Raw genomic sequence first — 22,444 nt, forward strand, 5'->3', positions numbered from 1 at the left:
GGGTCGTATTCATTTCTGTAATCGCGCTATCGAGGCAACACTCGTCTTGGAGTTCAAAGTTGAATTTCCCTGACAGCGACCTAGGGATCTACAGTCCGGATAGAACGGACGTTGTGTTCTTTAATACAAAAAAGTCGCAGAAGTGTTAAGGACACAACAATAATGTGATGTTATGAGAAAAAAGTAATGACATGACTGCATAAACTAAAAATATAATAAAAAGACACAGTGACAACATGTTAAAAAGTAAACCTTTATTTTGGTAGAGATATATTCTGTTAGTTTGATAGAGATCGTTATTACAGGAATGGAATGCTCAAAGCTTTATGACAAATCATCCGGGAAGTGCACGCTTCATAGTTTTTTTGTACATTACAATTATACATTTTGAATACATACATTTCTTTGTATATATACATTTTTCCATTTAACGTATATCAAAAATAATAATTTTCCGCACAGGAAATGCTAACGAAGCAACCTACGAAAGACCAGGATTAGTAGTAAATAAAGTATATCGTAAAAGACTTTCCTAGCGAGTGGGAAATGGCTCCCGCTAAAACCATCTTGGTTTATTTTTAAAGACCTGTCATGAAGCGATGATGTGTATGCGACTTATTGCTCTGACTGACGTCGCTTGGAGATAAAGGTTTCTTCTGCGCCGTTAAAGTGCTCGTGGTGGCGTCATTAACATCGAGAGAGGAGAGCGCTGTGAGGTAACTCGAAGAAAAATAGCAATCTTTGGGTGGGTGAACTCATACTGCATTGAAGTAACCTGCTATGACACAAGGGGTGTAACAACACACCAAAATGGTGACATAGTGACATGGTGACAAAGGTTAGCGATATGCTCCTGCCAAGAATCAATATATCGTTCATATCGCGATACATCACCATATTGTCGCACCTCCAGTCAGGAGTAAAAAAAAAAACTTGGTTGAGAAAAGGGTCAAACCCTCACACGAATGTGTTAAGAGATCAAATTAAAAATGTGACAAGAACTAAGCAATAAGATTATTAGAACAAAAAAAAAAATCATAACACATAACAGTTATTAACCTGAGAAATAACATCCAAAATCTTTAGTTTTTAATTTTTAGTTTTTTCACACTTGACCAAAGAAACCTAACCGAGGGAGAAATTGAATTACAACGCACTTTAAGCGCATTATTGTGAAACCAATGAATTTAAATAACATGTAATCCAGTTGTCAATGTATCAAGATTGTATTCTGAACGGATCTGAAGGTGTTTAAACATTTCAGTTTAAGCTTGTAGAGCAATGTAAACATGATATGTAAAGCACATTATATGTATCAATACAGCGCACAACATACATATGCAAATTAAAAGGTACATTAGCGACTGGTAAGTACGGAGCTCCCCTGGTGCCAGAGTCGAAAAAAAATATTTTTCATAGGTAATATGTACCCACAGTTTAGTAATCTGTGCCCACAGTTTAGCAATGACCCAGAAACTGACTTCCTCAATTTGGTTTGCTACAGACTCCAAAAGCCGATGGACCAAACAAGCAAGCAGCTAAATTGTACCCAGTTTGCTAAACTGTACCCACAGTTTACTAAACCTTACCCACTGTTTAGCAATGACCCGAAATCCGTAGTCTTCAATTTAGTTTGCTGGAGACTCCAAAAACTGACGAACCAAACAAGAAATCATCTAAATCTGTACCCCCAGTTAGCTAAACTCTACCCACAGTTCAGTAATCTGTACCCCACGGTTAATTAAATTGTACCCCACGGTTCACTAAATTGTACCCACGGTTCACTAATCTGTACTCACGGTTCGCTAGACTCTACCCACGGTTCGCTAAACTCTACCCACAGTTTACTAAACTATCCAAGGTTTACTCATCTATACCCACTGTTTCGTAATCTGTCCCCACAGTTTTGTAATCTGTACCCACAGTTTCCGAAACTGTCCCCAAAATTTACTAATCTGTGTCCAAAGTTTAGTAATCTGTACCCACAGTTTAGTAATCTGTGACCACAGTTTACTTATTTGGAACTATCAGATTAGTAATCTGTACCTCACAGTTTAGTAAACTGTACCCACAGTTACGTAATCTACGGCCACAGTTTTGTAATCTGTACCCACATTTTTGTAATATGTACCCACAGTTTACCAAACTGTACCCACGGTTTACTAATCTGTCCCCAATATTCGGCAAACTCTAGCTGCAGTTTAGCAATCTGTACCCACAGTTTAACAAAATGTATCGACAGTTTATTAATCTATACACACATTAGTAATCTCTACCCAGTTTACCAAACTGTATCCACAGTTTACCAAACTGTATCCAAAGTTTAATAATCTATACCCACAATTGGGTAATCTCTACCCTCAGTTTAGTAAACTGTACCCAGTTTCGTAATCTATGGCCACAATTTTGTAATCTGTACCCACAGTTTACTAAACTGTACCCACAGTTTACTAAACTGTACCACAGTTGACTAAACTCTACCCACAGTTGACTAAACTGTATCCACAGTTTACCAAAATGTATCCACAGTTTACCAAACTGTATCCAAAGTTTAATAATCTATACCCACAGTTTAGTAATCTCTACCCTCAGTTTAGTTAACTGTACCCAGTTTCGTAATCTATGGCCACAGTTTAGGAAACTACCCAGTTTCGTAATCTAAGGCCACAGTTGACTAAACTGTACCCACAGTTTACTGAACTGTACCCACAATTTAGTATTCTGTACCCACAGTTTTCTAATCTGTACCCATAGTTTCTTTAACTGTACCCTTAGTTTACTAATCTTTGCCCACAGTTTAGCAATGACGCGGAAACGGTAGTCCTCAATTTGGTTTGCTGGAGACTCCAAAAGCCGATGGACCAAACAAGCAAGCAGCTAAACTGGACCCACAGTTTACTAAACTGTTCCCACAGGTTGACTGTACCCACAATTTAGTATTCCGTACCCACAGTTTAGCAATGTCCTAGAAACAATAGTCCAGATTTGGTTGCCGCAGACTCCAAATGTCAACGGACCAAACAAGCAAGCAGCTGTACACAGGTTGTCCTTGACAAACTGAATTGTTTTAATTTAAAAGGTAACTAATACATGTTTTCTTCGGTAGCCATGAACACTGTCGCTTTCAGATGATATTAATCCATATGGCATGTTTTGTACGGAGTTTAGTAATCTCTGGGTACAGATTACTAAACTGTGCGTACAAAACATGCCATACCGTAGGTACCGTTTAGTAATCTGTGGGTACAAATTAGCAACCTATGGGTACAGTTTACGAAACTGTGGGTACAGATTTAGCGAACTGTAGGTATAGATTTAGCAAACTGTGGTTACAGATTTAGCAAACTGTGGTTACAGATTTAGCAAACTGTGGTTACAGATTTGGCAAACTGTGGGTACAAATTTGGCAAACTGTGGGTACAAATTTGGCAACCTGTGGGTACAAATTTAGCTGCTTGGTTGTTTGGTCCATCGTCTTTAGGAGTTTCCAGCAAACCAAATTAGGGATTACTGTTTCCGGGTCATTGCTGAAGTGTGGGTAAAGTTTAGTAAACTGTGTGTTCAGGTTAGTAACTGTGAGTACAGATTAGTAAACTGTGGGTACAGTTTAGCAAACTGTGGGTACAGATTATATATTAAAAATGTTTGTTTTTTTGTCTACCCAGGCACGCGGGAAGCTCCGTACACAATTCATGTAAAGCTATGAAAGACACTCAATGAATTCAAAAGGCAATAAAAGAAAAAACAGCACATAGGGTTTTAAAACACAGAGCAAAAGCTATGATAAAATTCTGCAAAGTCAGATTTCATCAAGTTCAAAACAGAAAGCGGCTTTTGAACGCAAACAATGTCCGTGGAAACGCGTATTTCGCTCTCAAAATATCCCTTCTGTCCTCGTGAATTAAACACTCTTTGGAAAAATATTGAGTGAATATTAACATACAAGAACTGCATTTACACATGTCTACACTAGAGGTTGCTAAACTTTCTGACCAGCACTTGTTTTGACTCAACGACAGTTTCGGTTGATGATTATCATCTGATATGTTGTGAAAATGTTGTTGTTTTTTTTGTTGTTGTTTTTTTTTGCAATGAAAATGAGAATTAGGGTCACACTGAAAACCTGGAAAAAAGTCCTTAAATTGTGAGAATAAATTCTGAATATTCTTAGAAGTTCTAAAGTTCTGAAAGGGGGAAAAAAAAAAAAAGTTTCATTATGAGGGAAAAAATGGCTTTTGACTTTTTTGTTAGGAAAAATGAGTTACGTAGTCTATAAAAAAAACAAAAAATATATGTGTATATATACATATATTCAAAAAACATATTGACGGAAGAGTAATGAGTGCTACAAAAAGTCATAATGTTCCGAGAATAATGTACCCGTTTTTTTTTTCCCCAGACAAATTATCGTACTTAAAAAATGCTTTATTAATCTTGAAAGAACAATATGTATATTATGAAAGTTGTAATATTTTGAGATATAAGGTCCCGACAAAAAGTCTTTTTTTTTTTTTTTTTTTAATAGTAAAAGTTGCAATATCGTGAGGATAAATTATTTGTGACATTATGGAAAAAAAACGGCACCTAAATTCTTAATATGAACATGCTAAACCATCCCAATGTTATTTATAAGAACAAAATATCTCTCAACGTTCCAGAAAGAAACTCTCAACATTAAAAGACGACGCAATAGGAGTTGTAATATTTCCATTAATAATATTCCATATATTATGAGAGAAATGTCACATTTTTAAAATGTGGGTGTTAAAATGATATAATTTTAAATTATAGGATTACTTAACAAACTCACAGCACATAAAAAAAGGTCATTTTTGGGGAGAATGACGTTCTTTAAATGTTGTCCTCCTGTACCAGGGCGTAGCTTAGGGGGATGCTGCGGGTACTTGCGCACCCGCGCCAGGGACTCCATAGGACCCAGTTTGGGGGTGTAAACAGGCCGTGGTTGGGTGAGTGGAGTGTCAAAATCAAAGGTAAAACGGTGTGTAGGACTGTAATGTCGAGTTTAAGTGTTAAAATATTTCAGGTCCTGATCATGGTACGATGATTTGTAATAAAAGGATCTCGATAACCATGATCTCACCATATGCCGATACGACAATTATCGATACGTTGGTCAAGAAATCATTCTACGATACAAATACCGTACTTTTCGGACTATAAGCCGCTAATTTTAACACTCATTTTGAATCCTGCGACTTTTAGTCCAGAGCTGCTTATATGTTGATTTATTTGGGTTAATAGGTAACACTTTATTTGACAGCGCCGTCATAAGACTGCCATAAGATGGTCATAATTATGACATGACACTGTCATGGGTGCCGGTCCATGGCGCATTTGCTCCCGGGCCGCAGAGAAATAATAAACTATTTGTTAATGACCGCAATCTGGCCTGTGACTGTGGCCTTGACACAGCAATATCCCTGGCTACTCTACAGACTAATCCGAGTAAAGCTTTGTGTAGGTCGCCATCTAGCGGTTGGCTGTAATTACTGGTGTGTTTGCACACTAATGTAGCCCACAGCCTGTCAATGTAAACAGTAACTTCAGCTGCTGTTAGCTATCTGCTGCGGGCGGAGACGTCTTTGGACAGCTTTTTTATGGGGAAAAGGCCAGCTGCGAAGCCAGAAGAGGAGCCTACAACTAAGTCCATTCTGCATAGTACATGGCTAAAAGCTAAAAAAAACGAGGCAATAAAAGCGAATCCACTGAAAGCATCATACCTTATGGCGAACCATTTTGCAAAAGCCAAGAAACCTCATTTTGCTTGCAACCGCAGATATTTGCCGTAAAGTTTCAGGAGATGCCGCTGTTAAAAAAAGGTTGATTCAGCGCATGCTGAGTGACATTTTCCCTGCACTTAATATTCATTTTTAGCCCTGTCGTGTTATTTTATATTTACTGTCATTTTCTGCCACACACTGCCGGTCCGCAAAAAAAAGCCCACATTAGACCGGTCCGTGGTGTAAAAAAGGTTGGGGACCACTGTTTTACCTCCATTCAAAAGTGAGATAATGTGCCGGATGACACAAAATGACATCTGTCATAAGCATTCATTCATGCTCACGGCAGTGTCATGTAATAATTATGATGGTCTTATGACAGTCTTGTGGCGCCACTGTCAAAGAAAGTGTTACCAAATACCAGAACTAGCAATTATGAAACTGGAACAGTAACTGAATAAATAATTAGCACAGAACATTTTGATTGTTATCCACATCCGTAATGCTGCAATGCATGCTAGGAGGCATGTTGGACGACAACAGTGTTGACAGCAGGTGGCAGCAGAGGTTGACAGTCTCCCCCATGGGAGCAGTGATGGCCAAATGAAGCTTCTTGAAGCAATAATGGTGGTTCATTTGGTCTCATGACAGTCTTATAATGCCGATGTAAATTACTGTTACTGGTTAATATCTTTTGGTGTAAATATCCCATAACACAATTAGGACGGCTGCGGCTTATTGTCCAGTGCGGCTTTTCTGTGAACAAATGCGAAAATTACGGTAATCAACAGAAAAACAAGCCCTTCTGCTGTGAATTTTACTCGTAGACGTCCAATTCGTTTGAAGTGGGAGGGTGGCAGCTTACGAAAATTCGTTAATTCTTGGTGACAGCAGATCGATAACATTTTGGGTTAGAAAGTATGGCGATATGTCAGCTATTTATATTGTCACACCCCTACTGCCAATACCCAAAAATTCCTGTAGCAGATTTCAAGAATGCAGGAGGACGCCATTTTTCATTTTGAGTGAAAATTCCATAATTGTCTCTTAAGGCAACACTACGTAACTTTCCAGTTTTTGTGGATTTTAGCAAAGCCGGTGGACAAAAGCGGTAGTATTTTTGCCTTAAGGAAGACTGTGTTTCCCATGAGGACACACCCGCATAATGTTGTAAAATCATGATCTCCCTGTTACCTGCAGATGGATTGAACAACATTTCTGTTTACAGCGACTGTGTGAAGGATGAATAGTAATAAGGTAAGGAATCCAGTTGAGGCTAAACACTAGCATATGACTGTTAGCAACCGTGTGGCTTAGTGTGGCTAACCCCCCCCACCTCACCCGAAGTCATCAGCGTTGACAAGTTCGGTATTCTTGAGTATCCTGGTAGCCTTCCTTTTTTTTTTTTTTCATCCTCCGGCAAAACTTTTTGTCTCTTGTTGCTCTGCCATCTTTGCAGGATACGTGTGAAAGTGTTCGTATCGACTTCTGTCTTTATGGGGAAAGGGGGAAGTGGCGTATGCCGCTTTTTGTGTGGCGGGTTCCTGCAAACCCTCCTCAAAGTTAATTGCGATACAGACCCCCTCAAGATATAAAAGCGGTGTCATTCAACTAGTTGTCAGTCAACATATCATCCCAAATGTAATGAAAATATTTTAAAAAGGTTGAAAAGTTACCAAGTGTTGCTTTAAATGTCATGTTTTAAGGTTTCATGTACTTCTTCACTCACTCTCTTCCCGATTTTTGGGGGTCACCTTGTATTGTTGATCTTGAAATAATGTTATAAGTTTTCGGACACTCCCATAAACTTATTAAATATATCTTGTTATTGTAGTGATATTTCTTCTTTTTCAGTGTAGCCCTAACATACTCTGCATAACAAACATGTGCAATGTAATTTCCTATGTCAATAAAACAAGTATTCATGACTCCCGTCTCATAATATTCCACCTCGACATCTTAATGTCATCTAAAGGGTTCATAAATAGAATATAAATATTTTTATACACTTTGTCTCCCCTTTTTTGCTGCATAGAACTCTTAATTGTTTAGCCATGCCATGCAGACGTCTTTCGAAGCATGGATTCCCGTTGCACAGTGATGAAGAAAGTGCGAGCAAAGAAAATGTGCGTGTACGCTTTTAAGACAGCGAGCTTTGATTGTTTATGTTTGCTGGAGTGACTTTTGAAGGGTGCTACTTTCCACATTAAATACACATTTAACATCGGAAGGATTATAAAAATAAAGCGTGCGATGGATGACATCAGAACATTCGTCGTCTTGCTCTTTCCTTAATTAGGAAAAGTGAGTTTTCTAACTCTACATATCGATAAAATGGTGGTGGGGGGGGGGGAGAAATCAGCTTTAAATGACATCCCACCGAAAAGGGGAACCCGATAAAGGAGTATTATGGCCACAATGGAAAAAAACCAAAACAAAAAAAATATTTTTGAAAGAAGTGGTGCAGGAATAATAAAACCAAATGGTGAAGATTCGGATTTAAGATGCAAAAACAAAAAAAAAGGGCATACTTACTTGAAAATATTGTATTATATACCGTATTTGCCTACTAACTGGTAGCTGGAGTTACGTTACTTTCAATTAATTATACCCACCTGCATGCCATGAACTTTAAATAGAAAAAGCTGTCCGAGATTTTAAGAGGACGCTCGCCATTAGCATTATCCTAAGCCTACTAGTAATGTGAACGCAAATGCTACGCTAGTGCTACGAGTTAAATTTAGTGTGTGATGATCACTCAGCACAGACCTTTAAAGGGATCCTCGATCTTTAAGACAAGTAATTCTTAAAAGATGAATGTGAGTATGAGTTATAATAATTTGATATTAAAACCCCTCTTAATGTTTTCGTTTTAATAGCGCTTGTAAAATTATTTTAGGTGATAGGTCGCCATTCTTGTGTGTGACGTCACCGGGCCCGTTGCCGAACTTCCAGCGTGTCACTCGTTAAAACCCCAACGTGTCGTCGGTTCTGCTCTTTCAATTTGAACCATATCGGAAAAGTGAAGAACAGGACAGCACTGTCGGTCGTTCACAACACGACCAGCAGGGCAAAATGCGGAGCAGCAAATACCTGATAAGACAAGACTTGGGCAAAACTGGTGATGTACTCGCGGCTAGTACGTCTCATTGACAACGGAGCGGGAGAGTGTATGCTGGTGAGAGCTCCGGTTTTTGTTAGCAGATCTTCAAGGTAAGCTATTGCGTTTTCAAACTTATCCCAGTATAATTATGTACATTGTTAGCATCCAGAGCTGCCGTGTGCTTTACATACAGTAAAGGCCAAAAGTTTGAACACACCTTGTCATTCGTGCATTTTTATTTTCATGACTGTTGACATTATAAACTCTCACTGAAGGTAATAAAACTATGAATGCAGCCGTGTGATAGTCAGGATCGGAGTCGTGTCGTGGCTGACTGTCCTCATTAAATTCGTCATCTGGATCGAGTGTCCTCCGTGTCTTGTACATCCAACTCACGTTTAGCTACGTAAGTGTGGTCCATGCTCGACGCGCATCAGCTGGCCATTGTACCATTGCATCGGACGTGTTTGGATCAGTTTGAGTAGCAGCATCACTCATATTAGGTGAATACTGAACAGACATGCTTACTGCCTGATGAACTGACGGTAGAAGTGAATTATTAGCTTCCTCTGTGACTAGCGGTACGCCCGAAGGTTCGCCTACCGCTGTAGTGACAGGAGCGGCTTGGCTGCTAAAGAGCTGCCAACAGTTTGTCTTTGGCGCTCTATTGCACGCATTTCACTCGATATCAGAGCACGTTGAGGCTTCTTGTGAGGGAAAATGGTTGGAACAGAATTTGGTTTTAGTCTGCGCTTATATCCAGCTGCTCCGGTGAGCTCTTAAGTTGTCGTCGACTAAAAGCCTTGAACACGGTAGGACAAAAATGCCGAGAACAAAGCCTTGGGTCCTTGTACTGGTGCACGATAATTATTGGTCCGATAATTATCGGTCCGATAATAGGAATTATGACGTCATCCCGATAAATCCAATAACATTATTAAGAGGACCGATAATATGTACTGTGCTGGCTGTTGACCATTTGCGGGGCATGGCTGCCACCTGCTGGTCAGAATAATTCACTGCATCTATTTTTTGTTACAGTAGTTTGGTTCATTCACTTACACATTGCAGTGTCTAGCGGTAGCATTGACAATCGTTAGTGCTTTCTGTTACTGTAAGTATTTTATGTTCACTACGACATATGGATGGGCAATAAATGTTTACTTCTGTGGTGAAGGGTCATATGTACAGAACTTCATAAGTTGTTGTGTTATAGACGCCAGCCAATACTTTAGTAGCTCAAGCTAGTGTGCTATGCTATACATATAATTGCGCAGTTTGTTGTAAATTGAGTATTGAATATGTATTTTTCTGTTGTACTTTCACAATATTAAGACGAGTGCCTTCCCATAAAAGCAAGAAAAGACCAAGCCTTGTGGTTTATGGAAGTGCATTCATTCCTAGCTGGCTGTCGGGCAGTGCAGAAGTGAAACGCACTGTTTTGTTCATGTCATTATGAAAAATCTATTGAGATCACAGGCAAATCTATGTTGAATCCACCACAGTTTAGAAATTTGTTTTTTAAATTTTAAACCTCCAGGTGTTCAAAAACTCTAAAATTTATCGGTTATCGGTATCGGCTTTGAGGAGCAGGAAGTTATCGATATCGGTTTCAAAAAATGGATATCGTGCATCCCTAGGTCGTTGGAAAGTTTTGCCAGTCTGCCGGCATTTTGCCAAACCTTTCTCCTCTTCTTATCAACAGGAAATCTGTGGAGACTCACGTCACTCCCCTTGTTTCCATTTGACTGGAAATTGCATCCAAAAGCATCACATCGTGGCATTTTACTTCGCGAGTTTAGGCAGCAATACGCAATTGTTGAACGCGCTACACACTCGTAACATCCCATTTACTTCATCACTGCGAGCCCTCAAAACATGGCGCCAACTATTGGTCAAAATATATACTAAATATTATAAAATATTCTCATTGATTTAACATTGTATGTGTTTCTAACAACATATTTTAGTACAAGAGAACAATTGTGGTTTATTAGAGCCTACATGTATTTAAGGTCGAGGATCCCTTTAAAGGCAACATTGCATATTTTCGCTGACCAGGAAAACAAATCTTACCATGTGCGCAAGCCTGCATGGAGCCTGGAGACGACACACGCTTGAGTCGGGAGAAGGGGGCGGGGCAGCATGTCAAGAGTGACACAACCAGACACTGCGACGATGCAGGCTAACCACACATAACAAGTGACGGAAACTATTGCGAATTTTTGTCTCGTTCTAGTTATGTTTTAGTCTCCCAAAACACGTTTTTAGCTCGTTAACATCTCGTCATATATTTTTGTTGTCGTCATCGTTGACGAAAACAACAGTGCTCTAAACTATTGATAGTTAGCAATTAGTCGATTAATTGTGGCAGCCCAAGTTCATACTGCAATTATTTTAGTTTTAAAGTGGCCATATTACTACTTTATACCAGCTGATATACAATCCCTGAAATTAAAAGGCAGCGCTGTCAACAACAACAAAAATGCAAAAAGTGACATAAAATAAGGCAAAAATATGCGACTAGCGCTTCCCCACTCTGCGTGATTTCAAGTGACGGCGTGGTTGTGATTGGCTTTGATTTTTCGCTGTCGCACTGGAGAATCTCGCCTCTCAGAAATGATAAACAAAATGAAATTATCATTGAAAACGTCAAACAGTCCCTTTGGTAATGCATAGTTCATTCCTGAATGTCTCGTAACCGTGACTGAGTCTCTTAAAAGTAAAGAGCGATGACAACGAAAGGATTAATGGCTCTTTGTATTTTTTTTTCCTCTTCCACGCACCTTCCTCCACGTGACAACTTTTTAAGGCAGGAAGGGTTCATCCTCGTCTTCGTCCTCGGCGTGAGGCCCGGGGTCACTCAGGCACCTCAGCAGCTTTTCTCGAGCGCTGGCGTCAAGCTCTTCCTCCTTATGCCGCTCTTTGGGCGCGGCGGGCGGTATCATGGTGAGACCGCCGTCGTCCTCGCCTTCTGCCGCCGCCTGCTGATGGAACTCATCCAAGACGTTGACCGAGTCAGGTGACTGGGGGGAAGCCAGGTCCACCTGGATGGTGGGAACGCTGTCCAACGCTGGCTTCATGCTGTAGGCTTGAGGGTCTGCAGGAGGTACGGAGGTGTTAAAAGTGGAAAATGAACACTAAATGGATAGGGGAGCCATTTCACACAGCGTGTCCACACAAACAGGAGTTTTTTTTTTTTTTAGTATCATTTTATGAAATATTTTGGATGTTTTACAGAACGCTTTTTATATATTTTTTGTACCTAAAGTGCATCACTATCAGCTTATGTGAATATTTTCACCATGCTTTTGTATGAACACTGTGTGATTGTACCTTGTACTTTAGATCAATCTCTGATCTGCCGTGTCATACCTAACCCTCTAAGGTCTGTCGACACGTCGGCGCGTCCTGTGCGCACGGCGTCTTACAAGACTCGTGATTATAAATACAATTTTGTTCACTTCCAAAGCAATGGGATTTATGCAATATATTTGAAAAAGCCTATTATGTAAAGCTCTTGCCGTCATGATTATATTCTGAAATGCTAGAAAACTTTTTTCATGTCGATATGTTTATGTATTCCATTTGAATTAATACCCTTTTTTTACCTAATTTGCTTGTACAGGTGGTACCCGGGTTACGACGTACACAATTTACGCAAATTCAACTTTATGACGCCGGAATCTCGTCCGCCATTTCGTCTCTAGTCACATAAAAAGTACCTTATTGTTTCTCACAGTATCTGATTTTTGACTTTCCTTTATTAATAAGATTTGTTCTGGCCTCACTAAATGTGAACAAGGCAATTGTGCTTTTTGAAGCTTTTTACTTCCTTCACTTTTGACAATTTGTAAAGCTGTAGCACACATAGGCACACTTATGTTTAAAACGACACGCATTTTAACAATGAAACACTTGACACAAAACAATTGGTGTTCAAACGTCCCTCTAGTCTGATCAATATGAAAGTTTAGTAGATTAAATTAGCCTAATTTGCCTCACAAAAGACCGCTAGCTTAACTCATTTGCTCCCAAAAACGTATAAATACATTCTATTTTGAATTGTTTCAGTGTCATGAAGACATATGTATACGTCTTTTACGTTTTTTTAACAAGAGACATCTCTAGGTTCTGATTCAACTTAGCTCCAAAGCACAAAGCTGAAAATCCATTTTAAAGTAATAAAACTGGCCACTGGAGGGCAGTAGCGCATTTGGTAAGACCCCCAACCAGACTCAACGGAACGAATGGCTGGCTGCACGGCCAGGGCGCCGGCGGAAGACGACCGAATGAATGTCCAGGAGGCCAGGCGCTGGACGACCAAGCAGAACGACCGGGACCACCAGTGCAGCGGACAATGCCTTTGAGTCCATGCTGGAAAGACTCAAAAAAATCCATCTTCATGAGACAGGCGGCGATGAGGGAAAAGTTTACCCCGGCCAGGGTGACCACAACAGCGTCATCTCTCAGTTAGTTATGTGTAAATAAATTGTTACATTGCAATCAAAAGCTCTATTTGTCTTGTTGTTTATGTTATTTATATAAAACATTATTTAGATGTTTGGGATGTAACTAAAGCAAAAAATAGCTGTGTTAAAGTCAGTTATGTTTGAAATGTATGCGTTTACAAAAAGCTCAATTTCTCTGTTTTTTCATCAGAAATTGGAAAATTACTCAAACTAATCTATTTTCTAATGCTGATTTCTAAAGAATGGAAAAAGATATGAACTATTTTTTTCCTGCTTAAAGAAGAGAGTCTAATCTTTCTTTTGGTGGGTTCCATGTTTATATAGCATTAGAACAGAATTTTCTGTGGGCCTTGCAAAATCAGTCAAAATCCAGTAAAACGGCCGGGAGCGAAGGGATTTGCTCCGGTGAAAATGGCTGGGAGTGAATGAGTTAAATGCTACAAATGCTAACATATTTACAATCCTCAGAGCAAATTGCTCACACATAACTCCACAAACTGTAGCTGTAAACTTAATTAAAAATGCATACACAAACATATATTAGCTGAAACAACTTACAGCCTTATGTGGGCCAAACCAGAGCGTAGCTATCCTTTATCCACGTCAGACGTCCGAGTCTGCTCAGTCATTCAAAGGGGCAGTCCAGCCAGACCCAACGCTGCCACCAGAGGGCAGTGTATCCTCCATTATTAAACAAAATACAGTGGTACCTCGAGATACGATCGTTTCGACACACGAGCTTTTCGACATCCAACGTAAAATTTGACTCAACATTTATTTCTACATCCGACAATATGCTCGAAATACGACGATTTATGATAACGACGCCGTTTCCTTGTTTTCGCGTGAGAGACGCACGGCGGATTTTCTTGTGAGAGAAATCAACATGGGTTCCAAAAATGTTAGTGCAGGTGGTGAAAAAGGTGATGCTTACCATTAAATTGAAGATGGAAATGATAAAAAAAATTTGAGCGCCGTGTGCAAATCCGTGAACTGGCCCGACACTACGGCAGTAGAATGTCTACTCTCGACGGTCCTCCTCCGACCTCAGTTCGCCAGTCTTTATAAGTTAATGTGACAATTAGTATTGTGGTAACATCGCCAAAGAAATCGTCAGGTTTCTAATTGTTTATTCCATTAACTTGTGCAACACAACACGCCGACTGTCTGCTGCAGCTGAATGAAGTAAACAAAGTGAAAGTAAAAAGTCCTATCTCATTCTGTCAGGTCAGCCATACGATGCATTCGGGTACACCATGCAAACACATTCGCCACATTAGAATCAGATTCAATACATTATTACAGGTATTATTATTATTATTATTACTGTTATTACATTATTATTCGACTGTGTAATTGCTATTTGCAATAGTATCAGCAGTATTTCTTAAGGATACAGTGTAGGTTTTTGGGCTGTGGAACATATTAATGGAATCATAATTAGGGCTGCAGCTATTGATTCTTTTAGTAGTCGATTAAGCGATAAACTAGTTAGTTCGAATAATCAAGTAATCTGATAAAGTACATAAAAAAAAATCAAAATACCTGAGCTGAGCCTCAAACGGCATTAAAAAAAAAAGATCTATGTACAACAAAAGAACAATTGGCTAACTTCCGTAATAAAAGTCCGCTAGCTTAAATGCTATAAAATGCTTTTTTTTTTTTTTCCTTTTTTTTTTTTTAACAATGAGCTTTATAAATGATTCAGACACATATTCCCACAAAAATTGGCTAAATATGCCTTAAACTAAATTACGAATGCATTAAAAAAATTAGCTCAAACAAAAACCTAGCTTATGTTGGTCTTAACAGGGAGCAGCTGGATTTGGCCATGTAAAATGAGGCAGACTAGAGGGCAGCGTATCCACCCAAATCAATAAAACTACATGTAAACACTTTCAAAACAAATCATTACAACGCCACTTTAATTAAACGAATACTCGAAGCAGCAAAATTTAAGTCGAATATTTTTTTCTGATCGAATACTCGAGTTAATCGATTAATCGTTGGAGCACTAATCATAATGCATTCTTATGGGAAAATCCTGCTCAACATACGACCATTTCGACTTACAAACAAGGTCCTGGAACGAATTAACTTCGTATGTAGAGGCACCACTGTACAAGTTTGGACATTTTTGGATAGTTATTTTGAGATTTAGGTGTACTTAAAGGGTTAATTCCGACTTGCGCGGAAATTCGGGTTACGTCGCTAGCGTAGGAACGGAACTCGAGCCTTTGGGGTTGTAGAACCAATGCCAAGGCAAAGGGCCATAAACGGAAAATAGTGAAAATAAAATGAATTTGTAAAAAATAAAATTAAAAAACGTCAATTTTTCGGCCTTTCGGTTTTTTGCCAAGTGTTTCCAATATTCGGTTTTAGGTTTCGGCCAGGAATATTGCTTTCGGTACATGCCTAGTAAAAACGTAAAAAGTATGTAAAAACGTGGTAACTCATGTAAAAAGGTTATAACGATCATCTAAAAATGTGATGACTATCATGTAAAAACGCAATACTGCACCTAAACGTTTGTAGTACCCATTTTTTAAAATGTAAAAAAAAAAGGTTTTGTTTTTGACAGAGTGATGGCATTCAGAATTAATTTCCTTGTTATATCCATGTGATGTCATTTTTTTCTGCTTCCGATAGGCTAAAACAGCCTTATAGACAAGACCTAATGAGAGAGAACCAACTGTTTCTCTGGCAAACACCTAATCCATGTGTTCTAACACAATTTGTGTTGCCCATTTATTTCAAATTGTTTTTGGTTTTGATTTAAAAAAAAAAAAAAAAAAAAAAACTCCTGTTAATGGGGACGCAGTCATTCCTTTGGCGTGCGCACACAGGATGAACACATTCCCCGGGTAAGGACATAAGTCAAGTAAAAAAAAAAACATTAGGAAAAAGAAATGCACAATGCAGGGACTGTAAATCGGGATCATTTTAAACCATGAACTGAACTAAGTTGACTAGCAGCACGTGTGAGGCATGCGTGTTAGCGCTCTGGTGATGGTGACTAGTTGCGTCGAGAGGGATTATCATCATCATCGTTACTCCTCAGGCCACATACCTGCACCGACAGTGTCCGCTTTCTGCTGCTGAGTGGGTTTGAAATCATTTTCTCTGCCTAAAAAAATGAGACCACACTCTTGGTTTACATGGCGGTCGCCACATGCAAACATATTTCCATCGGCTGGGGGAAATATCTTGAGCGGAATATAAAGCTGGTGTGTCAGGGAGAATTATTAATATTGGTGTGTGAACATACAGCAAACAAAAAGTGTTGTAGGTGTGATTGCCTGTGTGCAGCGGCGCGGTAAAGCGGTAGTGTTTGCGCTCGGCGTTTAGGGAGGCGCAGATCGATGTATTTACCTGAGGCCAGTCTGGCTCTGCACATGGTCGGCGAGTCGGGGGGAGCGGCGGGCACCGTCAAGTAGTTATTCATGTCTTTGATCTAAGAAAAGACAAGGGCATTAGAAGATAATATCTGTGTGGCTTGAAATGTAACTTTGTAATGGCTGAGGAAATGCTTGACTCATGACTGCCATTGCTAGCAATAGACGCCAATCCATAACTAATCGAATGTTTTATTTCTTTCTACAGTGTGTAAAGGTTAAGTGGAAGCAATTGAATTTATTCTTTTACTGTGCATGTGTTGATATTCCAAAGACTTTCAAACACAATTTAGGAAATTACGCTAATAGTTTATGTAACTTGGGTTTATAACTGTGTACAGGGTTAACATACAAGCATTGCACTTACACATGTCTACACTTGTACACTTGATTTGGGTGCGACAGTATTTTAAAATGGTGATGCATCACGATACTTTGTATCCCAAAAGGTTATCGATATGCACCTGCTGAGAATTGGTATCATTTTAAAAAGGTGTTACTTTAGCGTCCTCTAGTGTAAATTTGTGTAAGTGCAGTGCTTGTATATTAACCCTTTACACTCTGTGCTGTACAACCGTCCTTGATTTATGTGGGTGAAAACGTCAGTCAGCAGGGCCGAAAACCAAAAGTGTTTCTTGCCATGTGGCAAAAAAAAAGCCATATGGCAAAATTTTTTTGCCACATGGCAAAAAAAAAAAAAAAAAAAAAAATACCACATGGAAAAAGAAATGCCACATGGCAGAAACATTTTGCCACATGGCAAAAAAAATAATTCCACATGGCAAAAAAAGTTTGCAAATGGGGGGGGAAAAAATGCCACATGGCAAAAATTTCTGACACATGGCAAATACCACTTTTGGTTCTCGCTGTTTCCCACGTCAGCTGTACTCTTCATAAAGACGTCATTTTTGGCCAGTATATACTGGTAGATGAATAGGAGCTCTTTCATTCAACACCAGATGGAAGCATATTCCCATCGTAACTAAATGTGTTTTCCAGTCGAAGTCCGTGTCAATGGCCTCCATCTTGCATCCGTGAAGTTTTATATCCTCTCTGTGCTGGTATAATAACTAGTGTTGCACCGATACCATTTTTTGGGCCCGATACCGATACCACTCTGTTTGAAAAAAAAAAAAAAAAAAAAAAAAAAAAAAAAAAACTATATATATACACACATATATGTATTTTACTTTTTTATATATAATGATATATATACTGTATATACAAATATATATATGTACATATAAGGGATGCAACGATACAGTTAAGTCACGATTCGGTACCATTTTCGATACAATTCAATACATTTAATGCTCTGAAACAGAAAATACAACTGTTATTATTATTATTTTTATTTATTTATTTATTTATTTTTCTTCTAATAAGCATATGACAATCGACTTTCATAAACAGGACGAGTTTGAAGTACGGCGCTCTTAATTTGTCACTCATTGTTCATAAAACCATGAGTTTGCTTAGTCTCCCACGGTCTTAACCTTTCTGATCCTATCGGCGCTACAACAGCGGGCGTTAGCTGACGCATGCTAATCGTTTGTGAATGCCATGTTAGATGAGCAGCGTAATATCGCAGATATGCGTTGTAGTTTATACCCTTAATATTGGAGACGAAGGTGATAATTTGGTTTGGTAATTTCGAGACAAAGACATACAGATGTCATGCATTGGGATTTGGGAAGTTAGCTCACGTGGGGAGGACAGTACATTTGCGTTCAAGTGATGCCAGTAGATTGTATCAGCGCCCTAAATGTTGATACTCGTCGATACCGATACCAACAATTCGGGCCGGATCAGCGCCCCCTGCCGATACTGGTATCAGTATCGTTGCAACTTTGATAATAACTTTTGATCACAATTATATTGGAAATATGGCATCACAACGGCAAGGCAGAGGTAGAGGAAGGTGTAGAACACCAGGAGTACAAGCAGTAAATTATGCAGAGTCTGATGAGGAGTCTCCAGAAAGAGGGGACATGGATTCAAAGAGGAGGGAAGAGGAGTTGATAAACAATGGGATTAATCCTCTGCAAGAAGGTAATAAAATGAAAAAATATAGCCATTTATAATGAACATATTAGGGCTGTCAAACGATTAAAATTTTTAATCGAGTTAATCACAGCTTAAAAATTCATCGTAATTAATCGCAATTCAAACCACCTATAAAATATGCCATATTTTTCTGTAAATATTGTTGGAATGGAAAGATAAGACACAAGACGGATATATACATTCAACATACTGTACATAAGTACTGTATTTGTTTATTACAACAATAAATCCACAAGATGGCATTAACATTATTAACATTTTGTTAAAGCGATCCATGGATAGAAAGACTTGTAGTTCTTAAAAGATACAAGTTATAGAAATTTTATATTAAAACCCCTCTTAATGTTTTCGTTTTAATAAAATTTGTAAAATTTTCAATCAAAAAATAAACTAGTAGCTCACCGTTGTTGATGTCAATAATTACACAATGCTCATGGTGCTGAAACCCATAAAATCAGTCGCACCCAAGCGCCAGCAGAGGGCGACGAAACCCCAAAAAACACAAGTAACAAGTGGGCATGACACTGTGCTGTCATTTTAATTTGTTTGAGCGGGGCATGTGCGTTAAATGCGTCAAATATTTTAACGTGATTAATTACAAAAATGAATTAACGCCTGTTAACGCGATAATTTTGACAGCCCTAGAACATATCAAAGATTCAGTTAAATTGGATAAGAGTTGAGCCCTCCAGACCTAGCTTTAACAGGGTTAAAGCATCTGATTGGGGGCCCAACTTCACGGAGGTCTGTAGTGATGGTAACTAAACACATTTAGTAATACACAAAGTGTTGCCCGCCCCCCCCCCCCCCCATTTTTTTTTTTTTTTTGTAATTTTTTCAGGGTCGTCCTCTTGAAGTCGTGCTGTGGTTTCTTGCAGTCGTGCAGTGGCTTCTTGCATTCGTCTTGTGAGGCCTTTGCATTCGTTTTGCGTGCATTCATGTTGTGGAAATTGGGGTTAGTGCTTTTGCCTATTTGCAATCGCGCTTTAGGAATTGGGTACTGTTTTGTGGCAGCATGCATTCGAGCCCTTCTTCTTTTGCAAAGTGTTTGGACTTTGCATTTCTAGGTTCTTAACCTGGGTAGGATTGAACCCCAGGAGCTAGGTGAGTAAGTCTAAAGGGTTCGCCGAAGGTTTAGACACACAGGGCTCTATTTTCGTACGCTGACTAAAGGCAATGTGTTGTTTTCTAGTAGGTTTTAATCTTGGTTACAGGCTTTATTCCATTTCTTTTAACTGTTAGCCCTCTCTCTAATGGAAGGAGGAACCAGTTTGCTCAGTGGAAGGTTGACTCACACTTGGCATGAGGAAGTATAACAGACCTACAGGCAACGTGGACTGCGCAGATAACAAAAAAAACCCATTTGCGTCATTTTAAGCCATAAAAATCGTAAACTCCGTGTACCTTTTTATCCAACGCCATCATTTTCTGCTTCTTGAGGAGGAATTCACCAATGTTCTCCTCATCCGGATCGGCCAATAGGGTGTGCCGGTTATAGGAGCGCAACTGAAAACAGAAAAGTTTGTATTAGTCTTGCAGAACTTAAGTTTGATCGTTAAATACAAGTTGAAAGAAAACATTTAATCTCTTTGGGACATAGTAAGCTCGAAGTTACCCTCTGCCGTGTCTTCTGAAGATTGCCCCGAAGAATCTTCCGGATCTCATCCTCCCGGGTTTTGGAGAGCTGAGGCAAAGCACGCTCCTGGGGCTTGGGGGGTTGCGGCTTCTTTGGCTGGATGTTTCTATGATGCAAAATCGCAACGTCGGGTCATAATTCTCACTTTCGGCAGCGCATCATCTTGTGATATCGACTGTGACGAAATGGACCGGTGGACTCTCTTCCATTCAACTTTTACGTCCATTCGGTGAGAAATGACTCGACCGGTCGTAAAGAGAAGCCGGGGAACAATGTGCTACTTTATCGCGCCGTTGGAATTTGCGGCCACGAAGTCGTAACATTTTGTGGGCCACGAGGGCTGTGACTGCAAAGAAAGTACTGTATAAACAATTTTGTTGTATCGACTAGCTGAGTCTTTGATTTTGATCATCTCTCGTTTTGTTAAACTTATTTATGTGGTGGACTTCATGCCAGTTTCTCTTCAGTGTGTATGACGTACACGTAGATAGTGTCAACTCAAAAGCTTTATTCTAGAATACTGTGTTTGATTTTACTTACTGCATGGAGACAGTAGAAGGCATGGCAGAAGGCAATTTGGAACCGCCTCCACTCTCCACCAGCTCAATGGCATGCTTCATCTCCAGCTTATGGTAGAAGGCGATGAGCTGCGGCTCCTTAGAACGCTCGCCGGCGATCAGGCACTTCTTCACATACTTCTTGTTGAAGCGATTCAGTCTAAAAGTACAGCGAAACGGAAGCTTTTAGTTGCAATATACTGGAGACACTGCAATTTGTGAGTAGATGAAATATGAATATATCAAACGGATTCCCAAAATGAGTAAGTTAAAAGCCTACTTGTCCTTCCAATGATGATGACCATAATGTCCGCAGATGTCCTCAATGCCAGTCAAGAGGTGGTCAAGGAACTAAATGTAAAACAAGACAAACAAGAAGGTGAGGATACAGTAAAACGTCCAATGTTAATTAAATGTTAGACTGACTCCATGAAGTCTTTCTACGCAGTGCATATGCTCGACAGGTTCTCAATAGGGTTGAGGTCCGGGGATGATGGTGAACAGTACACACCGTGAGATTTCTTCATTAATATTTTATGTCTTTCTCAGGTTTGGGGTTGACTCTGCTTCTTTTCCAGCTTCCTCCCAAAATTCAAAAACAGGCACGCCATAATTATTGAAGATTTTAGCATTATTTTTTTCTCCGAATTTTTCATTATTACTATAAATGAAGAAATCTGATAATATTTACAACTGAGAAGTTTTATATATGTTATAATTTCAAGAATTTAGACAAGTTTAAGGTGGAGAAGGTCCTAAACAATTAATCGGTTATCAAAATAGATGTCAATTAATTTGCTAATCGATTAGTTGTAGATTAATCGACAAATTGTTGCACCTCTATTTTCCTTCCTAGTGAGCAGGACACAAAGGAGAGGAACAAACAATAACAAGTACAGTATTACATGCTTATGCTACCAAAGAACATAATGGTGCTATCGTTAGCTAATTATATTTAGCCGTGGACAACATGTGGGTGCCTGATAACAGAGGAGAACGCGGAGGGAAGGTAAAAGGAAACGTGATTAGGCAGGGTGGAGCGTAGACAATTCCAGCGATGTGAGGTGGGGAACCCAGAATTATGTGAATGACCTCTAAGTGTGGATATGCTGACATCCTATTCTATGCGACCTGATCACTAATCCTGGTACGGGCAATCTTTCTATCTGATACCCCTTTCCCACTGGCCAAAAAACCCGTGTCAACCCACTAACAATCGGCTTTTGGTGGCAGTGGGAAAGGTGCTGCGACCCGCCTCGACCCGTGTCAATCAACCCGCTAAGCGACCCGCGTTAAAATCACCTCGGTTCTGATCGTCATGCAGTGTGAAAACAAAACCCCGGGTCAACAGTCAACACCCTAATCTACGTGGTGACGTAGGCTCTTACGTACTGCATCATAACAACGTGCCAGTCGCCTACCATTTAACACGCCCCACAACCGTAGTTACGTCGATGCTCATAACAAAGCTAG

At 39.5% G+C, this 22,444-nt stretch overlaps 1 protein-coding gene across 1 annotated transcript in view; it reads right to left on the reverse strand.

Annotated features, from left to right (window-relative positions):
• Window positions 1–237: 237 nt before the first annotated feature.
• Window positions 238–22,444, reverse strand: part of LOC130914421 (sodium/hydrogen exchanger 1-like) — a 98,776-nt gene continuing 76,569 nt past the window's right edge. The window contains exons 7-12 of the mRNA XM_057833592.1: window positions 21,252–21,322; window positions 20,955–21,131; window positions 20,394–20,520; window positions 20,183–20,284; window positions 16,689–16,770; window positions 238–11,944 (exon numbers count right to left, since the gene is read on the reverse strand). Coding sequence (XP_057689575.1) covers window positions 11,652–11,944; window positions 16,689–16,770; window positions 20,183–20,284; window positions 20,394–20,520; window positions 20,955–21,131; window positions 21,252–21,322 — 852 coding nt within the window. The 3' untranslated portion in view covers window positions 238–11,651. The remainder of the gene's footprint in view (window positions 11,945–16,688; window positions 16,771–20,182; window positions 20,285–20,393; window positions 20,521–20,954; window positions 21,132–21,251; window positions 21,323–22,444) is intronic.

Source organism: Corythoichthys intestinalis, chromosome 4 (assembly GCF_030265065.1).
Source record: "Corythoichthys intestinalis isolate RoL2023-P3 chromosome 4, ASM3026506v1, whole genome shotgun sequence".
Taxonomy (NCBI): domain Eukaryota; kingdom Metazoa; phylum Chordata; class Actinopteri; order Syngnathiformes; family Syngnathidae; genus Corythoichthys; species Corythoichthys intestinalis.